The 20,795-nt window shown below is 41.1% G+C and overlaps 1 protein-coding gene across 5 annotated transcripts in view; it reads right to left on the bottom strand.

Moving 5' to 3' along the window:
* The window catches only part of WDR7 (WD repeat domain 7), a 352,599-nt gene that overhangs the window by 92,937 nt on the left and 238,867 nt on the right, over nucleotides 1-20,795 (bottom strand). For all 5 annotated transcript variants that reach the window (XM_019986705.2, XM_070779108.1, XM_070779109.1 and 2 more), the window contains 4 exons: nucleotides 19,749-19,935; nucleotides 8,073-8,190; nucleotides 5,933-6,082; nucleotides 5,083-5,165 (listed from right to left, as the gene is read on the bottom strand). In XM_019986705.2, coding sequence (XP_019842264.2) covers nucleotides 5,083-5,165; nucleotides 5,933-6,082; nucleotides 8,073-8,190; nucleotides 19,749-19,935 — 538 coding nt within the window. The remainder of the gene's footprint in view (nucleotides 1-5,082; nucleotides 5,166-5,932; nucleotides 6,083-8,072; nucleotides 8,191-19,748; nucleotides 19,936-20,795) is intronic.

Raw genomic sequence — 20,795 nt, 5'->3', positions numbered from 1 at the left:
AAATGAGAGTACTTTTGATTTAAAAACAGTCAATGACTTCAGGATATCAGATATACCAGGTATACCAGGTTCCTGATGGAATTAATACAACTTAAGATATGAAAAGCATCTTTATAACACTGACTAAAAATTATTTAATATTTGGGAAATAAATCAATTTTTTACCTATATGAAAATGATAATAATGCCATCCTGTACTTTTTAGGGATATAAAATCCTCTCAGATAAATATTAACTAATTTCTTACACATATTTTGGGTTTTTGCATTATTGTTTGGCTAGAGAAAACACTCCCCCCGGAAATTAATATTCTCTGAATACCAAAATCACAAGCACTCTGCTAGGTGCTTTGACAAATATCATCTCACTAAAAATATATATATATACATACATACTAAATGAAGTTTATAACTTGTTATGATCTACTAACTGTAACAACTAAACATTGGTAGTGCAGCAGCATTGCAGAGGTCAGCCTAAGCTAAAATACGTAGCATCTCTGGGCTTCCCCGGTTGCTCAGTGGTGAAGAATCTGCCTTCCAATGTGGAAGCCCCAGGTTTGATCTCTGGGTCGGAAGATCTCCCGGAGAAGGAAATGGCAACCCCCTCCAGTATTTTTTGTCTGGGAAAAACCCCATGGACAGAGGAGCCTGGTGGGCTACAGGCTCTAAGGTCACAAAGAGTCTGACATGGCTTAGTGACTAAACATGCACGCATAGCATCTTTAAGAAAGGGTAAAAGAAAAGAAAGAGGACAAAAGCCAACAGAACAAGAAGAAGAATACAACATTATATAAAGATCTTAAAACCAAATTTCACCTGACTGAACCACAGATATTCACATCATTGACTTTAACTAGAGTTTCATATTTAGTGAAAGGAATTTACTTCTAAGTAGAGGGCATGTACGAAGAAGGCAATGGCAACCCACTCCAGTACTCTTGCCTGGAAAATCCCATGGACGGAGGGGCCTGGTGGGCTGCCGTCTATGGGGTCACACAGAGTCGGACACGACTGAAGCGACTTAGCAGCAGCAGCAGCAGCAGCAGCAGAGGGCATGTAAGTGCTGTAAGGAACCTAGTACAATGGTATAAACATGGCAGATATTCAATAAAATAATTTTTACTTCTGTTGATACGTTAACATGTTTGTTGTTCATTTACTGATCGAGTACAAATTAGCCTAAGTAGGTGGCATGGCGTCGACCTGTAAGGAGGTCCTGTCTAAGCTCAGTGTTCTCTGAAGTCCTCCATGATTTATTATCTGTTCCAACTAACAGTTTAACAAAGTTACAACCTTGTTACTCATCTTCCTATTTTATGCACTGACCCTTTAGGGCTTATATCTTCACAACTCTAATAAATAATAATAATCTAACACAATAAGAGGTAGTCAATTACTTCAATTTATAACTATTTGTTATAAATCCTATGTTTCACGTGCTGATGAGTCACAAAAGTCGTGTCTGCCTCTTTTGAGACCACATGGACTGTAGCCCACCAGGCTCCTCTGTCCATGGGATTCTCTAGGCAAGAACACTGGAGTGGGTTGCCATTGCCTTCTCCAGGGGAGCTTCCCAACCCAGGGACCTTCATCTCCTGCATTGGCAGGCGGATTCTTTACTGCTGAGCCACCAGGGAGGCCCCATGTTTCATATACACTCTGCTGTATTTAAAATAAATAACCAACAACGACCTACTGTATTAAAAAATGAAGGGGGACAAGAGAATGTTACAAATGAGATGAGACTGGCCATGTGTTGATAATTCTTGAAGCTAACTGATGGATTCGTGGGGATTTATTACGTTACTCCTTCTACTTTAGTGTATGTTTGAAATTTTCCAAAATGAAAACAATTTTTTAAAAATCCTGCTTCATAACATTATGCCTTATCACCTATATTCTGGCAAGAGTTTGCTTAAACTCTGCTGACTCTCCAATGCTTGCAGAATAATGACCAAATTCCTTCATACAGAATTCAAAGTCCTATCCTGTGGCATGTTGTGAGAATTCCACCCTCAACCTACATTCTGGTCACTACCACACCAAATTCTCTCTCTTACACTTTTGTGCCTCCAAACATTTGCTGGTATGATCCTTTCTGTAATTCCAGATGACACACAGCAATTTATTCTGCAAAGCTCACCCCATCAACTCTTTGGTGAAGCTTTTCCAAAACCTGCCACTAATCCTACCAACACCACCCTAAGCCCCTGCGGAGGACAAATCCTTTTCTTTGCTTGGCAGCCACTTTTAAGAAAAAATTATTTATTTTAATTGGAGGATAATAACTTTGTAACACTATGATGGTTTCTGCCACACATCAGTATGAACTGGCCGGAGGCATGCATGTGTCCCCTCCATTCGGAACCCTCTCCCACCTCCCCCACCACCAAATCCCTCCCAGTTGTCACAGGGCATGGGTTTTGGGTGTCCCACTTCATATATCAAACTCACACAGGTTATCTGTTTTACATATGGTCATGTATATATTTCAGTGCTATTCTCTCAAATCATCCCACCCTCTACTTCTCCCACTGAATCCAAAAGTCTGTTCTTTACATCTGTGTCTCTGCTGGCAGCTATTTTTATTAAAATATTTTTCTCCGTCAGTAAAAAGAAATTGGGGCTTCCCTGATAGTTCAGTTGGTAAAGAATCCTCCTGCGATGCAGGATGCCTCGGTTCCATTCCTGGGTCAGGAAGATCCCCTGGAGAAGGGATAGGCTACCCACTCCAGGGCTTCCCTTGTGGCTCAGCTGGTAAAGAATCCACCTGCGATGCGAGAGACCTGGGTTTGATCCCTGGGTTGGGAAGATCCCCTGCAGAAGGGAAAGGCTACCCACTCCAGTATTCTGGCCTGGAGAATTCCATGGCCTGTACAGTCCATGGGGTTGCAAAGTCGTACACGGCTGAGTGACTTTCACTTCCACGACGAAATTGATATTATTAGTCTGTTTTCTCCTTTGTGAAACTTCCTAAGACTCCCTTATGATTATTGTTCTTACTCTGCCTCTTCTTTGTGAACTTTTTAAGACTCCCATATACAGAGTTAAGCACTGCATTTGCTGCCCAACCCTGCCCCCGGTATGTAATTCTCCTCCAGCATCCAACATAGCACTCACCCCTGGAGTTATTTATCTTTTAACTACCTGCCCTATTAGACCCTGTGCTCCTTGAAGACAACATGTCATTCATCATTGTATTCCCAGGGCCTAGTTAGCACCTGATACACAGTAGGTGTTCAATAAATGGTATCAAATTAATAAAATACAATTGCTTTCAGCCAAATCAGAAAAAAAATTAACATTCAGCTTATATATGTTTCTTTAGTATTCAGGCAGAAACCTTCCTCTGCAGTGATTAAACAACTGCAAACAAACATGGGCTGGCAGAAATGAACGGGACTTAAGCAACGGAGGATGCCGGAGGAGGCAGACTTTCGGGAAGGGCAGAGATAGGCCCTTTAAACGCTGAATGATTTCCTCGCCTTAGCTCCAGGAGGCTTATTTTCACAGCAGACACTGGTGCTATAAGGAACGCTTTGCTAACCTTCAATAGGATAATTCCTAATAAAACTGCTTCCTTGCTTCCGCTAAGTGACAGATAAATGTCCATTTTTTGCTTAGACGTTTCCTTAGAGAACAGTTGACTGGGAACGTAACAGCTACATGTATTTTTAACATCAATTAATTATACAAAAAAGATTTAATATATATAATTTTCAATAAAAAGAACATAAACCAGAATTAAATATGGCATGATTTTACAAAATTACTGTATTCTAACACGCCTGATCTATATCACAAGAAAATATGCATCTGTACAACATGCACATTAGGGAAACTTTTTCCATGTGTTCGTGATTTAACCTCTGGTGGCATATATCAGAAACAGCAAAATGAAGAGACTAGGATATAAAATCTATTGTAAATACAAGGGAAAATATGGGAGGATGCAGAGTACAATTAACTCAGCAAACATTTGCTGAAATGCCAGGAAATACAGAAGGCGTAAGGACGCACTGCGTAATGCCACTGCAAACTCCAGGCTTTCCAGCGCAGCACGCTCACTGAACTGAACAGACCTGCAGTAAGGACAGCACTGCGCTTACTTTAAAAAGAACAATGTTACATAACGATGCCTAACTGGTTGTTCTGTTTTCTACAAAAACAACTGCTAAAACAACTTCAACAGACATTAACACTATTTCTGCTGAACACATGGAAGTTAAAAAAAATTTTTAACAAAACTGTATCTCAAGCTATAAACATTTTAAGAACCAAAAACTACTTTAAAAGAAAAATAAACGTGATTACATTTTGACATTAAAAAAAAATCTTCATTTCCTACTGATAAATGCTATACACAGACGAGGGCCTCCCAGGGGCACCAAGGTAAAGCACCTGCCTGCCAGAGCAGGAGACATGAGGGAGGGGGTCGAAGATCCCCTGGAGGTGGCCATGGCAACCCACTCCAGGATCCCTGCCTGGAGAAGCCCACGGACAGAGGAGCCTGGTGGGCTATGGTCCACAGGGTTTCGAAGAGCTGGACACGACTGAAGCAACAGCAGGGCATGCACACACACACACACGATTAGAATTATATGTCACCTATGCAACACTGTTTATAAAAGTGTTAACTGCTCTTGGTTTCTTTGAACTGCTCTCCTTCTCATAGGGAAATCACCTATGCTTAGTAGGAGAACATGCAAATACTGGCTTTTATATTAAAAATAAAATATACTACAAAAAAGGTGGCATGAAGATTTCTATTGCTGAAAAGTGTATCTTCTCCTTCAAGCTTCCTAACTCTTCTTTTTGTAATATAAAAGCTAATATGGGTAATGGATATACAAATAGACATATTTAATAGATGCTATCTCCTACTCCTTGTAGTGGTTCTGTTATAGTTGTGTTTTCTTAGTATAAGCTGATTAAATCGTTTTAGAAAGTAAGCAGATATTAATTCATAACAGGGTTTCTAATTGGCCACAATTACTAACTCATCCTGCTCAAAAAACAGTTTAAAATTATTTGTTACTAAAACTTTTTTTACTTTGCATGCTATAGAAGGCTTCTTTACCTGCAGATGGCTGGAAAACATTCCTGAAGTCCTTTCTTTTTAACTAAAGATCCTTCAAGGCAGTACATAATGATGTCCATAACCTTTACAGAAAAGATACAAATTTAAAATTAGTTTCAAATACGTAATTTTCCACAATTTAAATTATTAACTTAAGCTTTATTTGCATGAAAACTCTCATAATTTTATTTTCATATTTACTTTAAAATTATAGTACATTTACTAAAATTATAGCATACTTACTTTATACAATAGGCTATCCTTTCTCTTATCCGTGAAAATCATTTTTTAAAGAGAGCACACAGTAAAATAAATAAACCAGACTTGTTTACTTGAAAGGCATTTCATATTTTTATATATAGGATAGGTAGCTTTTATTTAAGCACACTCTATGTTCTATTTATAATGAAAGATACCAAAGAGATTATAACCTTTAAAAATTACTCTAATACAGACCAATTTCATGTGAATGGTAAATGGACATAACAATCATTTTGAGGTTTGAGGAAATTTAAATAAAGTCTTCAGAAATTATAAAAAAGTTCATTCACTTTAGTTACCTTTCTTTCTTTTAGAGGTGTTGGAAATAAAGATGCTGATTTATATTACTACACTTGAGTACTTAATTTAGGCTTTGAATGTTATCGTATAAAACAGAATATTCTTAGGACTTCCCTGGTGGCCCAGTGGTTAGGAGGACCCCATGCTCCCAATGCAGGGAGTCCGCCGGGTTCCATCCCTGTCAGGGGACCAGATTCCATGTGCTGCAACTAACGAACCCACGTGCTGTAACTAAGAGCTGGTGCAATTAAATATATATTTAAAAAGAAAAAAACCAGAACATTATTACCTCCACAAGAAGGTCCACGACATCTGTCGGCATCTTTTCAATAAGAATTTCAATGACTCTCAGAATTTCCCCTTTCGCTCGGGCAAGAGTGGTGGTATGCATATTCTGTTGAGACTGGGTGTTTGCAGCGAGAGCAGTGTGTCTGTGCACCTAGAAAACATTTCCAGGCTGTAGATAAGGTCGATGCCTCACAGACTTCACATTTCTAGCCGCTGGGTTATTTTTCACTTACTAATACAGTAGAAAGAAAAGTCAACAAGAACAAACGTCTTGCGGGTAGGTCAGGAAACACTTTTAATTGCAAAAGAAAGTACTTAGTACAATAAATACTCAGTATGTATTTCCTAATGGAATTTTAGTTCTTGGGTATTATATGAGTCTTTAACTGATCGTGACATTTTTAAAAAGAGACAAACTGAAGTTTTGCAAATTTTGTATATTTGGCATTGAGGTGGGTAGCAATTAGGGGACTGTTGTTGATGTTTAGTCGCTAAGTCGTGTCCGACTCTTTGCAACCCCATGAACTGTACCTGCCAGGGTCCTCTGTCCCTGGGATTTCCCAGGCCAGAGTACTGGAGTGGGTTGCCAACGCCTTATCCAGGGATCGTCCAAACCCAGGGATGGAACCTGTGTCTTCTGCATTGGTAGGTAAATTCTTTATCAATGAGGAAATGGCAACCCGCTCCAGTATTCTTGCTGGGAAAATCCCAGGGACAGAGGAGCCTGGAGGACTACAGTTCACGGGGTTGCAAAAGAGTCAGGTGTGACTGAGTAACTGAGCGTACACGCTCCTGACTAACACTCCCTCAGTCTAGATACCATGTCCGTACTAGGAAAGTATCACAACATTGTTAATCGGCTACACTCCAGTATAAAATAAAACGTTTAAAAAAATAAAAATACTCATATGTGAATGGTGAAAATTAAGTTCAAAAACACAATCAATATAGAATACTTGCTTATTCTCTTTAAAGAGGCAGTTTAAGGTCTGGTATTTATAGAACTTGTATCTGGGTGGGACTGACGTAAGGCTTATTTAGTATATTCAATATTATTATCTCTGCATAATAGACTCTCACTGTAACACTACGCACTATTAGAAAACACAGCCCCTCAGTCTGCAAATCCATTTTAGATGTGAATTCAAAGTCCCACTGCCTCATTGAAACTCAATCTGCTATTAGGCCCTGCCTTCCTCCTCCCTTCTAGCTATGTGTGTGTGTTAGCTGCTCAGTCGTGTCTGACTCTTTGCAATCCCACGGATTGTAGCCCGCCAGGCTCCTCTGTCCATGAAATTCTCCAGGCAAGAATACTGGAGTGGGCTGCCATTTCCTTCTAGCTGTATTCACATCAGAAATTTTTGCTGCACGCCTATTAAGGATGGCTCTGGGGCAGACATAGGCCCAATAGGTTGTAGGTTATCAGGGCAGGCTCAGAGGTATTTATTTAGCATTTTAAAAATTCATCATAGCTACAGGAAAAAGAACTCAGGCAGAGGCCATGCCCTGCGGACACCAAGTCTGCACATTACTCATGCTGAAACGGAAGAAACCTTAGAAGAAAATTTAGGAGCTTATCTCCCTTGCCTTCTCTCCTACTACTAAGACCTACAGGAAAGACTCTATAATTGGTTCATTGTTCTTTACTAGTTTTTCAGTTAGATGTAGCCAATTAGTTAGAACACTAAGAATGTGGGAATCAATTGGCATTCAAGTCTTTATCTGTGACATGCCATAGGAAAAACAATTAGCAAGTTTATGACTTACATTTTTGTTTACAGTTGGACAGCCAGTGTTAAATAAGTTCAGTTTTGATTACAGGTAGATACCGTGGGTACCTTTAATAGATTTTAATTTGAACATGTCTGCTATATTTCAGATTGAGAAATAGCTGGCAAATATTTACAAGTGAATTAACTTTGAGAACAGAAATGAATGCAAAAGCCCAAGTAACGAATGCACCGCCATGGAATTCAGCATGTGTGCACACAGGTACATATGGATTCATCCCAGTGCTAAATTATTAACTTGCATTGTTCCAGAACAAACTGGAAGGATTATCTGCACATGGAGCCTCGGCTGACAATGTGAACTCATTCCTCTAAATGAGAGGACAGAGCCCACTGAGAAGTTGCTCTCACCTCTTTGGCGATGGTGGTGATGAAGGCCGGTGGTCTGGCCGTGGCAATGAGGGAGAGGGCATGCCGTGCGGAGCGGGCGGAGTCGGCGGCGGGGCTCAAAGGCAGCCCCATTGTGATGCTAAACAGGGATCAGAAAAAAAGGGAAAAGAGAAAAGAAGCATTAGAAATATAGACTGAAAAGATTAGACACAGCTTATAATGTCAGTTCAAGGTCAATGGGAGCACTCAAACAGTTAGAATATAATGGACTTGCAACAATGAGCGGTGATTAGAAGTCAGGGTGTTCTGGCATCAAATACAAAATCGAATAATTAACCGTGAAGATTGAAAACAGTATGTGCATCTGTCCAAAATGTTAAAGATGCCTTGTTAACAAATTATCAGGAACTAGCACTGCATACATATCACTGAGCTCTGAGTCAGGGAAGAAAGAATATTGCGAAGGGCATTTTCAATTTTTTTTTTCCTTGAAAAAGTTAAACGTAATATAGTTGGCTTATAAGGGCAAGTTAAAAGGTTGTATTTAAGGCCTATATCTGAGAGGAAGCAGAACTCACTCCTGTCCATTAAATTACCAGAAGAGCTGAAAATGAGAGAATTGTGTTCTAGTTTGTATTAATATATCCTCAGATGTGCTAGTATACCCCAGAGTCAATACTCTCAGAATCAAGTTACTGATTAGCGTGTTCTGCCAAAAGTTATTCAGTATTGCTGCAAAAAATTGCGTTGACAGACACTTATTCTCTCTATATAAAGAACATACACATGGCATTACACACACACACATGTACGTAGTCCAGGCTATATACAAGAATACGCGCATGATGAAATAAATCTACCTCCTTATAGGATAGTACTGTCATGTATTTCTTTGCCACTCCTAGAGCATAAAAAATAATATTTTTGTTTGAAAGCTTCCATTATACTTTATATAGATTACTGTGGAAAGTATTAAGACTTTTCATTAAAATGTGGTATGTGATCCACACATCAACTGTACAGAGGGTGTATTTGTTACTCAGCAAGAGATCCATTAACAGCTTCTCTCTCTAGTTAAATCACATTGATATTTAAATATCTGCATGAAATTATATTAAGATCTGTCCTGCTCCAATTAAATAAGTTTTTGTGCTTCATGTGTCAACTGACTTACAGTTACTAAAAATCTGTAAGAGCTTTATAAGTATCTCTGTAGTTAATCAATGAATCATTATATTAACTTTTGGTTGAGAATAAAGAGGCATCACATAGGCATTCCCATCACTGTTAAAAGAAAGCAAATTGATTATAGAATATTCTGCGTATTTTGTTGCAACTGTTACACCGCTTTAATCTTTGACTGGTATTGTACGTGTCTCTACTTTTTCCAAACCTAGAGCAGACACAGAGTAGAAACTCAGAGCAGAGGACAAGGGAGAGCTGTCCTTTGATGCTTACCACAAAAAAGACAGATGTGAGCTGAGAACAGACACACACACTGAACAATAACCAGAAGGGACCCGCTGGGGGCGCATCACCCCCACGGGTGACCCTGAGGCCCTGGGGACCCCACGGGAGCTGCACAGAGAAGGGGGCTCCGCAGGAAGGCAGCTTCTCTTCTGGACTGAATGTTGCTATTTGAGAATTCAGGAAAAGGAACGTTCACTATGTGAGTAGTGTCGGGCTAGACTGCTTGCAAAATTACTGCAAAGTTCAGATCACGATTAGGCTGTTTTAAAAACGTCAAATGCCAAACTGATTTCACATACTCTAGGATGTTTCGTCAATGTGGATGAGTGGGTGCTGATGACACAGTGGTATGTTAACTGACTAATTCTAATCAAACCTAAATCAGCTTTCTCGAACTGAATGAAATCACAGGATGTTGAAGCTGGAAAGACCCCCTAGCAGTCAGCCAGGGAGAAGGGGTGTCTGTTTCCAGGGTGGCCCGGCCCCAATGGGGAGGCATGCAAGGAGAAGAACTGGACATGGAGCGAAGGTGGAGGCGGGGCTGCCCTGTGCCACCTCAGGTCCTTCTGCATCTGCCCAGCACATCCCTGTAAGGTGGTGATACCCGCAGTTTACAAAGCAGAAATTAGGTCCAGGGAAGTTCAGTGAGGAGTCGAGGTAACAGAGTAACATCTTTTAGGACAGCCAACCCCTGGAGAAAATAGATGGGGGGTGGCTGGACGACACTGCGCTTAACTGGATGAATGGACTGGTAACATGGCTAAATTCAGCAGTTTAGGATACCTGGCTAGACTGCATCCCCGAGAGAGGTTTCTAGTGGTATATCATAAGACATGGACCTTCGCTCTGTGTTATTCTGTATCGATGAATACATGGGATGCATGGATATCCACTGGTGTGCAGATTAAGTTGTAATAGAGAGCGACTGTACTAAACAGCAGAACAATGTCTACAAATAGCAGAACAGTGTCTAGAAAATGGGTCTATTAGAATATTGATTTCACCAGGTTGATGAGAAGAATGAATCAGCTAACAAGATGCAAAAACGTCTAGTCCTGCATCTGACATATTACAGTTGCAAAAGATGCGTCTTCTCACCAGAGAAATAGAGACAAAGAGAACGAGATCAACCTGCTGGTCACTGGTTTCAAGTGAAAGGCTTAGTCATACACCACCTTTCCTCCTGCTCAGCAAATGACCTAGTGAATTTGGGGAAATTGGCAAACTTCTTACAGGAAGCGAAGTGGTAAAGCATGAGGTTAAGAAAAGAAGTTATAGGGTAACAAGGAACGAAGCTAACCAAAGACATACCACAGTGCTAGCCACTGCACTCCATGGAAGCTGGACCACCCAACAGTTGGTAGAGATGCCGGTGTGTGCATTTGAGGGATGCCTGTCCTCAGTGCCTGGCGGTCTGAGGCCAGGAACTCAGAATGGGGACGCAGCTATTGCTCTGAGGTCAGGGCTCTGCAGTGACCCTCAGAGTATCCACTGAGCACAAGCGGGCGGGTTGTGAGCATGATAACAGAAAGGAGTCACCCAGGCAACAGGGGAAGAAGAGAAACCTTGCCTTTCCCATCGACAGTCTCTTCAGTGCACCACTGCTGGAGTAATCTTCCCAGAGCACCAGTTTTATTTCATGGTTAACCTGCTTAAAAACTTCAGTGGGTCTGGGTGCTTAGAAAAATCTTAAACTCCTCGGTTGGAGATTCCAGACCCTCCATAATCTAGTTTCGCTAATTTATCACTCTGTCATCTGCACACCCATGCTCCCACGGCCAGACTAATTTCAAAGCTGGTCCCTGAAACTCATTCCTTTTCAATCGCAGTATTTTGCGAATGCTTCTCCACCACCCCCTTTCCCCACTGGCATACTCTCCTCCGTCCGCTCTGTTCAACTCTGTGGAAGCCCATGTGGTATTCCGCAATTGCTTGAGCACTCAGTGACGTCGACTGAAACAAAACAACCAACGACAAAACCTGTTTATTCCGGGTCCTGAGCACTGACTCTCATTCTGAATTAGTTTTGTATTGTGAGCCAATACACAGACTGGGACCATGCCTTCGAATCCTGTGTATCCCCTTTTCCCTCCACTGTGTACCTAGTACAGCCCTTGGTCATAGTAGTAGCTCAATAGCTATGCACTAAATGAAGTTACCTGGTATTCAGCAGGAAAAAAAAAATCACTTAAGCCAGTTATTTGACTGAATTGACCAGGCAATGAAGTCAAAGTAATTGATCTGGTAGTCCCAACAGACAAAGTCTAATTCTGCATGTAGTTATCTTGAAAGTCAAAAGTGTGCTGGGTGTGTGATATATTATAATGTGAGATTCTAACTGAACAAGGAAGGATCATACTATCAGAGGCTTGAAATGAAAGGGAGTGTCTGTCTTATTCTGGAATCTGTATAAACACAGAACTTCATCTTTTCGCCTGATCCAGCTCATCTGGCTGTTATGCAGATCATTTGTTACATAGGTTTATAGGATGGGTCTTGGTTTCAGTCTTTATTCTGAAAAATATGATATGCCACACTCCGTTTTACTCAGCATTTCAGAATATATATCCAATACGAAATACCAGAGATGATAGATATTATAGATAAAAACCATGAACAGAAAAAGAGTCCACTCAGGCCAAGCACATTCCTTACCTGACTGCTCATTAATCCTGTTCTAATCCTTACCCCATGGAGGTAAACGCTTTTTAAAAGTTACATGTAAGACCACTTCAGTTAAATGGCACTTCCTACAGTCGTCAGACTTCCCCATCTATCAAATTAAGGAATGCTGTAGGGGAATGTTCCAGGGGGAAAAACACTTAAACTTTCATAGAATAACCTGCAAATCACAGTCAAGATAGTTATGGACCGAAAGCTTGTGTTTCCCTAAAATTCATATGTTGATGCCTCAGGACTCAAGATGATAGTATATGGAGCTGGGCCTCTAACGAGATAATTAGATAAGGCCATGAGGGTGGGGCCCTTGTGATGAGATTAGTGCCCTTAGGAGAGACACAGGAGAGCTTGCTCTGTCTCTCTCTTCCAATCCTGGCCACAAAGAAGTCATGTTAGGACACAGCAAGATGGCAGCGCCTAGAAGCCAAGAGAAAGGACCTCAGAAAGAGGTCTTCATAGCATCCTGATCTTGAATCTCCCAGCCTCCAGGATTGTGAAAACTACGTGTCTGCTGTTTAAGTAACCCAATCTACATGCTTTGTTATGGCAGCCTGAGTGACCTAAGATGAACAGCAGCAGGGACTGAAAATGCTCCCCCTCTAAAATAAAGACTAAAATTATTTTGTAAAGGCATAATTACAGATCATCTGGGAATTCCTTCCTACCTATTCCTGGTAAAACAGGTGTATTAACAATTGTCCTAAATGTAGCAAGAAGTCAGCAACTCCTCTTTGTCATGTGGGACTGGAATCTGGTAAGTCACAGGTGGCACTAATTTCCTAAACTCAAAGGTAGTAATTCCTCCAACAAGTACTTATATTTTAGACATACTTCCTATATGATGTATACATTTACAATGATTAAAATCTATGCCAACATGATTTAGATAAGTGTGTGTATATGCGTGTGTGTGAGAGAGAGCGTCACTCAGTCATGTCCAACTCTTTGTGATCGTATGCACTGTAGCCCACCAGGCTCCTCTGTCCATGGGATTCTCCAGGCAAGAGTACTGGAGTGAGTTGCCATTCCCTTCTCCAGGAGATCTTTCCAACCCAGGGTTTGAACCCAGGTCTCCCGCATTGCAGGCAGATTTAGATAAGTGGTTTCCTCTAATTACAAACTTTCTATTAGAAATAAATGTCATGTGAATAGGAAAAATAATTCGAATATGGAAGCTTAAAGCACCTGTTTGTATGATATGTTCTTTACTCTCTGGCTCTCAAATCTAAAAAACATGCTCAAGATTTGAAGTTAAAATGTCAATTCTTTTTCTCCAACTCTATTTCATATCATTCAAAAAGAATCATTCTAACATAAAGCACTTGTCTATGCTATCCAAGCATGTGTGGTTTCCAGTGATTGTATGTTTCTTTCTCAAAGTCTGGCAACTGTAAATGTTACAGAAAAGCAACAGGCTTGGTGGAGTCCATCCACACCCCTCCATCACAGCAGTACGAGGCGAGAGTCTGGCACTTTCAGCTGCAGGGTTGGCCCTGGTCCGCTGGTCTCCTTCAGAGTAAAGGTCGGCAACATGAATTAGGACAACTGGAATCAGAATCACAGAGCGCAGCACAAACAAGAGCCCAAGGATCCTTCTGTACTTTATTATCTAAAAAGGTAGTATTTTCTACTGTTTCTAACATTTTATCCATATGTTCATGACCATGTTGATCTAAATAATCATGGATTTATAAAAAAGATAATACTGTGTATGTTTCTATTTTTTCAGAGTTAGCAATGGGGCAACGTATGATTTCAATGAGGTGCAGCTTCCATGTTCAGTTAAACAGTTCATCATGAATAAGAAGCCCGTAATTATTAATTTTAGAAATTCCTCTCATAAGATTCTACCTGTGGATCACTCATTAAACCAAGGCTGACATAATCATGTGGTACGGGAGCAGTAAAATGAGAACTAGGAGACCTAAGTGATGGCCTTAGCCCTCAGAGGACTGGTGTAACCTCAGGTAAGTTGTTTAATTTCTGCAACTTACTTTTACTTAATAAATACTAAGGGCAACAGATTGCATGCTGCTGAAGCAGAGTTATGTTTCCAAAATTCTAGGACTTCATTAAATGCTTATTGTAAATGACAATGCAAATCATATAACAGGTGTTTGAATACATAAGAATAAACACATAATACAACGCCCAAACAGTCAAAAAGCTTACTGATATTTAAATGGATCCAATGGAGAAGGGATAGGCTACCCAGTCCAGTATTCTTGGGCTTCCCTGGTGGCTCAGCTGGTAAAGAATCTGCCTGTAATGCAGGAGACCTGGGTTTGATCCCTGTTTTGGGAAGATCCCCTGGAGAAGGGAAAGGCTACCCACTCCAGTATTCTAGCCTGGAGAATTCCATGGGATCACAGAGTCAGACATGACTGAGCGACTTTCGCTTTTAATTTTCAGAAGGCACAAAATTCTTGATGCAAATGATTTTTGAAATCTGAAAACTCTGAGTTGATCCCTTGTAAGTCCTTTTCATGTTGTTGTTGAGTTGCTGAGTTGTCTCCAACTCTTTTGCAACCCCATGGGCTGTAGCCCACGAGGCTCCTCTGCCCATGGATGTCCCAGGCAAGAATACTGGAGTAGATTGCCATTTCCCTCTCCAGGGGATCTTCCTGACTCAGGAATCAAACCCACGTCTTCTGCACTGGCAGGCAGATTCTTTACCATCGCGCCACCAGAGAAGCCCAAGTTCCTTTTCATAGGTAGTTTTACGGTGGTTTTAAGCTGAGTGCTCCATTGGTCTTTACTTCTCTGGGTGTACAATTTCGGATGTAGATGACACAGTGGTGGGAGCGTGGCTTTTGGTTATCATTGAGACTGGGTTTGAACCTCACCTTTTCCACTGACCACAGTGTTACTGAGGACAAGAGAAAGCACCTCTCTGAGAGTCATTTCATTATCTTTTGTAATCATTTTTACAGTCTTTTAATATAGAAAAAGGTAAAACTAATCCTGTGTTTGACCCCAATTCTATTCCCTAGAGATGACGAGGAAGGCAATTATGTTCAAGATTTTGATGGGGGCATCCCAGGGTTTAAGTTCTGTGAGAAATTAATGAATAAAATTAGCTAAAAAAGAATGCTTCCTTTCACTTTCCTGCGTGTGGAGCTGCTCGTCAGCCTCCCTGGAGCACACCTGTGCCTTCCCGTCTGTCCCCTCCTCTTCACAATCACTGAATGAAGATTCAACTGACACTCTTCTTTGGGTGCTGTCTGGGTGCCCCTCTATAATTTATCAGCCACGCTCTGAATGTCCATACCATTTACTCTCCTCCTTCCTGTAAGATCTTCTCTTTCTTGTAAGACTGCAAGGGCCCTCAAGGATCTTGGTCTCATGTTACTTTGTCACTACATATGGCACCTAACACTGTCCCTTCCATAGATGCTTGCTTAGTTAATAAACACAGTTTAAAATTTGGCAAAATGTTTGAAAACAGCTGGCTTTATTTTGATTCCAAAGAGGTAAGATTTTAAAGTCCTATTTTGAAATTAAAAACCTTAATTCTGGGAGAATGCTCTACTCGTCTTGAGCCATATGTGGCTTTTCAGAAGCCCTCTCAGGAGTCCTCCCTGACACAGGATGTTGATGCAGGGGACTGAGGGAAGGACAGAAACTCTCCCCTCACGGGTGTCCTTCAGAAGTCGGTAGCTGCCTGAGCGAGCTGCCCTGCCCAGAAGCTCCTCCATACACTCACAAGAATTGGAATAAAGAGGGAAGCACTCTTGCATTTTTTTTTTTTCTTTTTAAAAAGAGAAGCCTAACATAAAGGCTTCTTCATAAAGCAAGCTTAAGATCACAGTCAGGAGTGAGGCGGCTGGGCGCTGTTATCGTGCGTGCAGTTAGCCAGGCACAGGAGGGGTGGCCCATGGGCACCTGGAGAAGGTGCCCAGTCACCCTCGCTGCTCTGCTTTGCTGCATCTCAGTCCTTCTGCAGCCTGTACCAAGGGTGTCGGGGATGGAACAGGCCATTTTCAATCTAAATCTTGTTATAGATTAATAAGCAAACATTTTCTTGCTTATTATGCAATTTATCACAATGAAAATTACATTGGACTCCTCAAGGCTACATGCTGATACGTTCATTTATTCAGAGCTGTGTGGAGAGAGTTATACTAACCTTCATAACAGAAAAGGATGTAAAAGCAAGATTTAAATTACCTACTTAGAACCCAAGCATTGGTGTCTGTAGACATACTCCATGTAGATAAAGCACAGCACATCTTTATGTTTGCTGATATAAGCTTTGTGTGAATTTATTTAAACACAAAATAAAATATTAAATGGTTAGCCTAAAATGAAAACCTATCACTTCTCCCAGGCAACAACACAAGACTGCATAATTATTGAAATTGTGTTTGGACCAGATTTGAAAATAGGCTATAAAATTCTGTTGAAGCAAATTCTGGACAATCAAAACTATTAAAGGCTTCTCAAGGTAAACAGGCGGAGAAGGCAATGGCACCCCACTCCAGTACTCTTGCCTGGAAAATCCCATGGACGGAGGAGCCTGGTAGGCTGCAGTCCATGGGGTCGCGAAAAGTCAGACACGACTGAGTGACTTCACTTTCACTTTTCACTTTCCTGCATTGGAGAGGGAAATGGCAACCCACTCCAGTGTTCTTGCCTGGAGAATCCCAGGGACGGGGGAGCCTGGTGGGCTGTCGTCTATGGGGTCGCACAGTCGGACATGACAGAAGCGACTTAGCAGCAGCAGCAGCAGCAGCAGCAAGGTAACCAGGAGAGCTGAGGTAACAGCAGCCATTCTGTTGACTCTGTGAAGGTGTCAACCACAGCTGCGGCCAAGGGGAGGATGAAAGATTGAAAATACATGTCGGGCTTTGCACAAAGGCCAGCTGCCTCTTACGACTACTGCCAACTCAGGGGCTAATTGTCCCTCCTACTCCTTAAAGTCAATCAAGAACGTTCAGGCCTCCTGTGTTCAGAAATTATCATGGTTGCCCTTATGCGGAAGTGATCATTCTAAAAATGGGTGTCTCTTCAGCTGTTGAACACCGGGACAATGACAACGGCATCACCATCCACACCCCCACCCAACATCAGATGGCAACATCCATCCAGTCTCTTAATATGTGCTAAGTGCAACGGCATCACCATCCACACCCCCCACCCAACATCAGATGGTAACATCCATCCAGTCTCTTAATATGTGCTAAGTGCTCTCCTAAGCACTTGACAAATACGAACTCACCTCCCATCAGTCTTATGATGCAGGTCTTTAATTAGCCCAGCTTGTAGATGGAACTGAGGTGAGAGGTGAAATAAGTTGATGAAGGGCGCTGAGCGAGGAGACTCAGAGGTGAGGCTTAGGAAGCATGGCGGTAGGACAGGATGTGACCAGGGAGGGCAGCTGCTTAGGTTTGAAATGAATTCCCTTCCCCTACTCAGCAATCTTGGGACTTTGATACGGGGATGCCCAGCCTGAGGACAAAGTCACGGCATCCCAGTCAAGCCTTCAGCTGCTGCTCTGCTGTCCACTTCTGAGCACAGAGCAGCCAGCAGAGAGACAGGCCCAGAGCATGGATATGAGAGAAGCAGCCATGGAGAAAAGGGTGGAGAACTCTAGCTTTTTTTAAAGGTTAATAATGATAAGAATGAAATGTTGTTCACTGAAAAAAAATCAAAAGAGGTGATAACAGTAACAAGCAGACCCAGAAGATATTGTAGGTTCAATTCCAGAGCATCACAGTAAAGTGAGTATCACAATAAAGTGAATCACGTGAATTTTTTAGCTTCTCAGCAAGCATATAAAAAGTATGTTTATACTATACTGTAGGCTATTAAGGACGCAATATTATTAAGTATTTCTTAACATGTATATCCCTTAATTTAAAAATACATTATTGCTAAAAAGGTCACACTAGTTACAAAAATAACATCAAAGATTACTGACTTCAGATAACCATAACAAATACAATAATAAAAAAGAGTGTGAAATACTGCTAGAATTACCAAACGAGACGCAGAGTCATGAATGACGAAGTGCTGTTGGGAAAATGGCGCCAAAAGATGTCCTTGACGCGGCTCAGCACAAACATCTGCGCTGTGAAAAGAGGCACGACCACACAACCCAGTATCTGCAGAACACAGTGAAGCTACGCACAATAAAACAAGATCCGCCTGTCCACTGAGAAAGGCATCGCGAGGCAGATGCGGAGGCAAGCATTCCCACCACTAGGCTTCACTCGCACTAGGATGACTATGCTCGAAAAGCAACAGCAAAAACAGAAGACAGGTGGTGGTGAGGATGTAGAGAAGATGACTCTTGCGCGCTGGTAGTACACATAGAAAGCTGTGTAGGCGCTGTGGAGAGCAGCTTGGTGACTCATCTTAGTAGGTTACACCCAGAATTATCATGTGACCCCGCAATGCCACTTTGAGGTCTCTACTTAAGAGAAATGAAAGTAGCTGTTCACACAAATACATCTACATGAATTTGAATTTTCATAGCAGCTCTGTTCACAACAGTGGAATAGAGCAGAAATAACCCAAATGACCATCAATGGACAGAGAAATAAAATGCCGTAAATCAACAGAAAAAGAAACGAAGCACTGAAAAGAGGCTGCAACGTGAACGGAACAGACCTTGGAATCATTATGCTAAGTGAAAGGAGTCAGACACAGAAGACCACATACTATATAACTCCATCTATGTGAAACGGCCACAACACGCAGCTTCACAGAGACGGAAGATTGTCAGGGCCGCTGGGAGGAGAGAACGAGAAGTGACTTCTCCATGGACGTGGAGTCTCCATCGGGGTGACCACACCTGCGAACCAGGGAGTGCTCGTGACGGCATAACTGTCAGTGCAGTCAACGTCACTGAATGGTGTCCTCTGAGAGGGACTCAGTGGTCAGTCTCATATTCTATGTGACTTACACCATCAACACAAAACAAGAAAGACTTCCTCCGGGAGTCAGGAGGCTGGGTTCTCAAGTCAATACTAACTTCTGGCACCGGCCTCAGTTGCATTTTAGGCACTGCCTCAGCTCCTGTTCCTTTTCCACTGCTCTCGTCCCTGCTTCCCTGGACCACTGCAGCCCCCGAGGGCTGATCGTCGACTGTGTGCAGATGAAACCTCGGTAAAGTAGGTTTAAAAATTAACGTGAGGGCAAAGGAGTAATTCCCCCAACAACTGGGCCATGTTTTGTATCCGTACATCATTTTGAGGAACCATGTGTATTATTTTCCATATATGATATGTTTATACTATTATTAGCTGATAATATCTCAAAGTGCAATAAAAATAAATTTAAAACTATGTCACAGATAAATCATTCATTGGCTTACAGCTAAATCTCAATTGTATTAAAATGACAGAAACATATCTCCCTTTAATTGTCTACTTCCAAAATTTCATATATTGAGATACTGGTCTATTTTTTGGCATTTTAAAAATTCCCCCCCAAATTATTTTTATAAATTTAAAAATTATAAAAAAAAATTATAATCATTGACCTCTGCTAAAACCAAACAAAACCAACAGAAGCCAAATGAACTGAAAATGGAGCACGTACTTGGCAAGTTGTTTCTCGGCATCAGCACAAAGTTCAAGAAGCCCCATAAGGACAGCAGACACATCCATGTAAGGCTCCCAGACTGTGAAACCACGTCCAATCAGATCAATGGCTGTTCTGCGGATGGTACTGTGTGGAGGAAGCTTAGGGCTTGGCGGCTGCAGCAGAAGAAATGTCAGGGCCTTACCTAAAATTACAAAACAAAAGACAGAGCGATAAAGTAACTTTCTTTGTGATGTTCTCTTTGAACTATATTTTCAAAATATAAACCACTTTGGATTTACCTTTTTTAATTGAGAAGGAGTTTTGAATAGTAAGACTATAAAACATCTCAAGTTTACAGTTTGTTTAGCCATGTACTTTAAAGAGAGTATCTTTATCTCTTTAAAGAGATGTTAAGTGACAACATTTTCTACTAAATTCTAAAGTGTTGTAATTATATAATAACTATATATAAATAAGTACATATAATTTCAAAACATATCAGTGACTCTAAACTTCCAAACAGTTTTCTCCCTACTCAACATTCTGTAAAATAGAGATGGCTTCAAATAATGTAAGACGGTATTTCTTCATCTTTCTACTACATCTAACAGAGATTATATATGGTGCTTCATCAGTAACATGCCTCATCACAGGCAATGATTATCACCAGGACTGAGAAATGGAGAAGGTAGAATGTGTAGCTTTTAAAAGTCTCTCCCTAACCCAGGCCAAGCACATATGTGCCTCTACATTCCCATGTGCTGATAGCAGATGATGTCAAGCACACGGTCAATTCTTTATATAAGTTTCTTACACATCTTTTAAAAATAGCTTAATATTACTTCTAAATCTGAAGACATGATTTGGATTTTAGTCAATACGTATTCCTTTATGTTGAAGATAAGCTAACCATTTGTACATGTAAAGCTGATGGTGTTTAAGCTGCAAAAGCTCATCTACTTCGAAATGCATTTTGACATTAAAAACAAAAAAAGCACCAGTGACTGTAAAGAACAAACTGCAACTTAGACGAAGTTTTTGTATTTGTCTTTGACGGGAAGA

This window comes from Bos indicus, chromosome 24 (assembly GCF_029378745.1).
Source record: "Bos indicus isolate NIAB-ARS_2022 breed Sahiwal x Tharparkar chromosome 24, NIAB-ARS_B.indTharparkar_mat_pri_1.0, whole genome shotgun sequence".
NCBI lineage: Eukaryota > Metazoa > Chordata > Mammalia > Artiodactyla > Bovidae > Bos > Bos indicus.
This window is presented reverse-complemented; position numbering and strand designations above follow the sequence as displayed.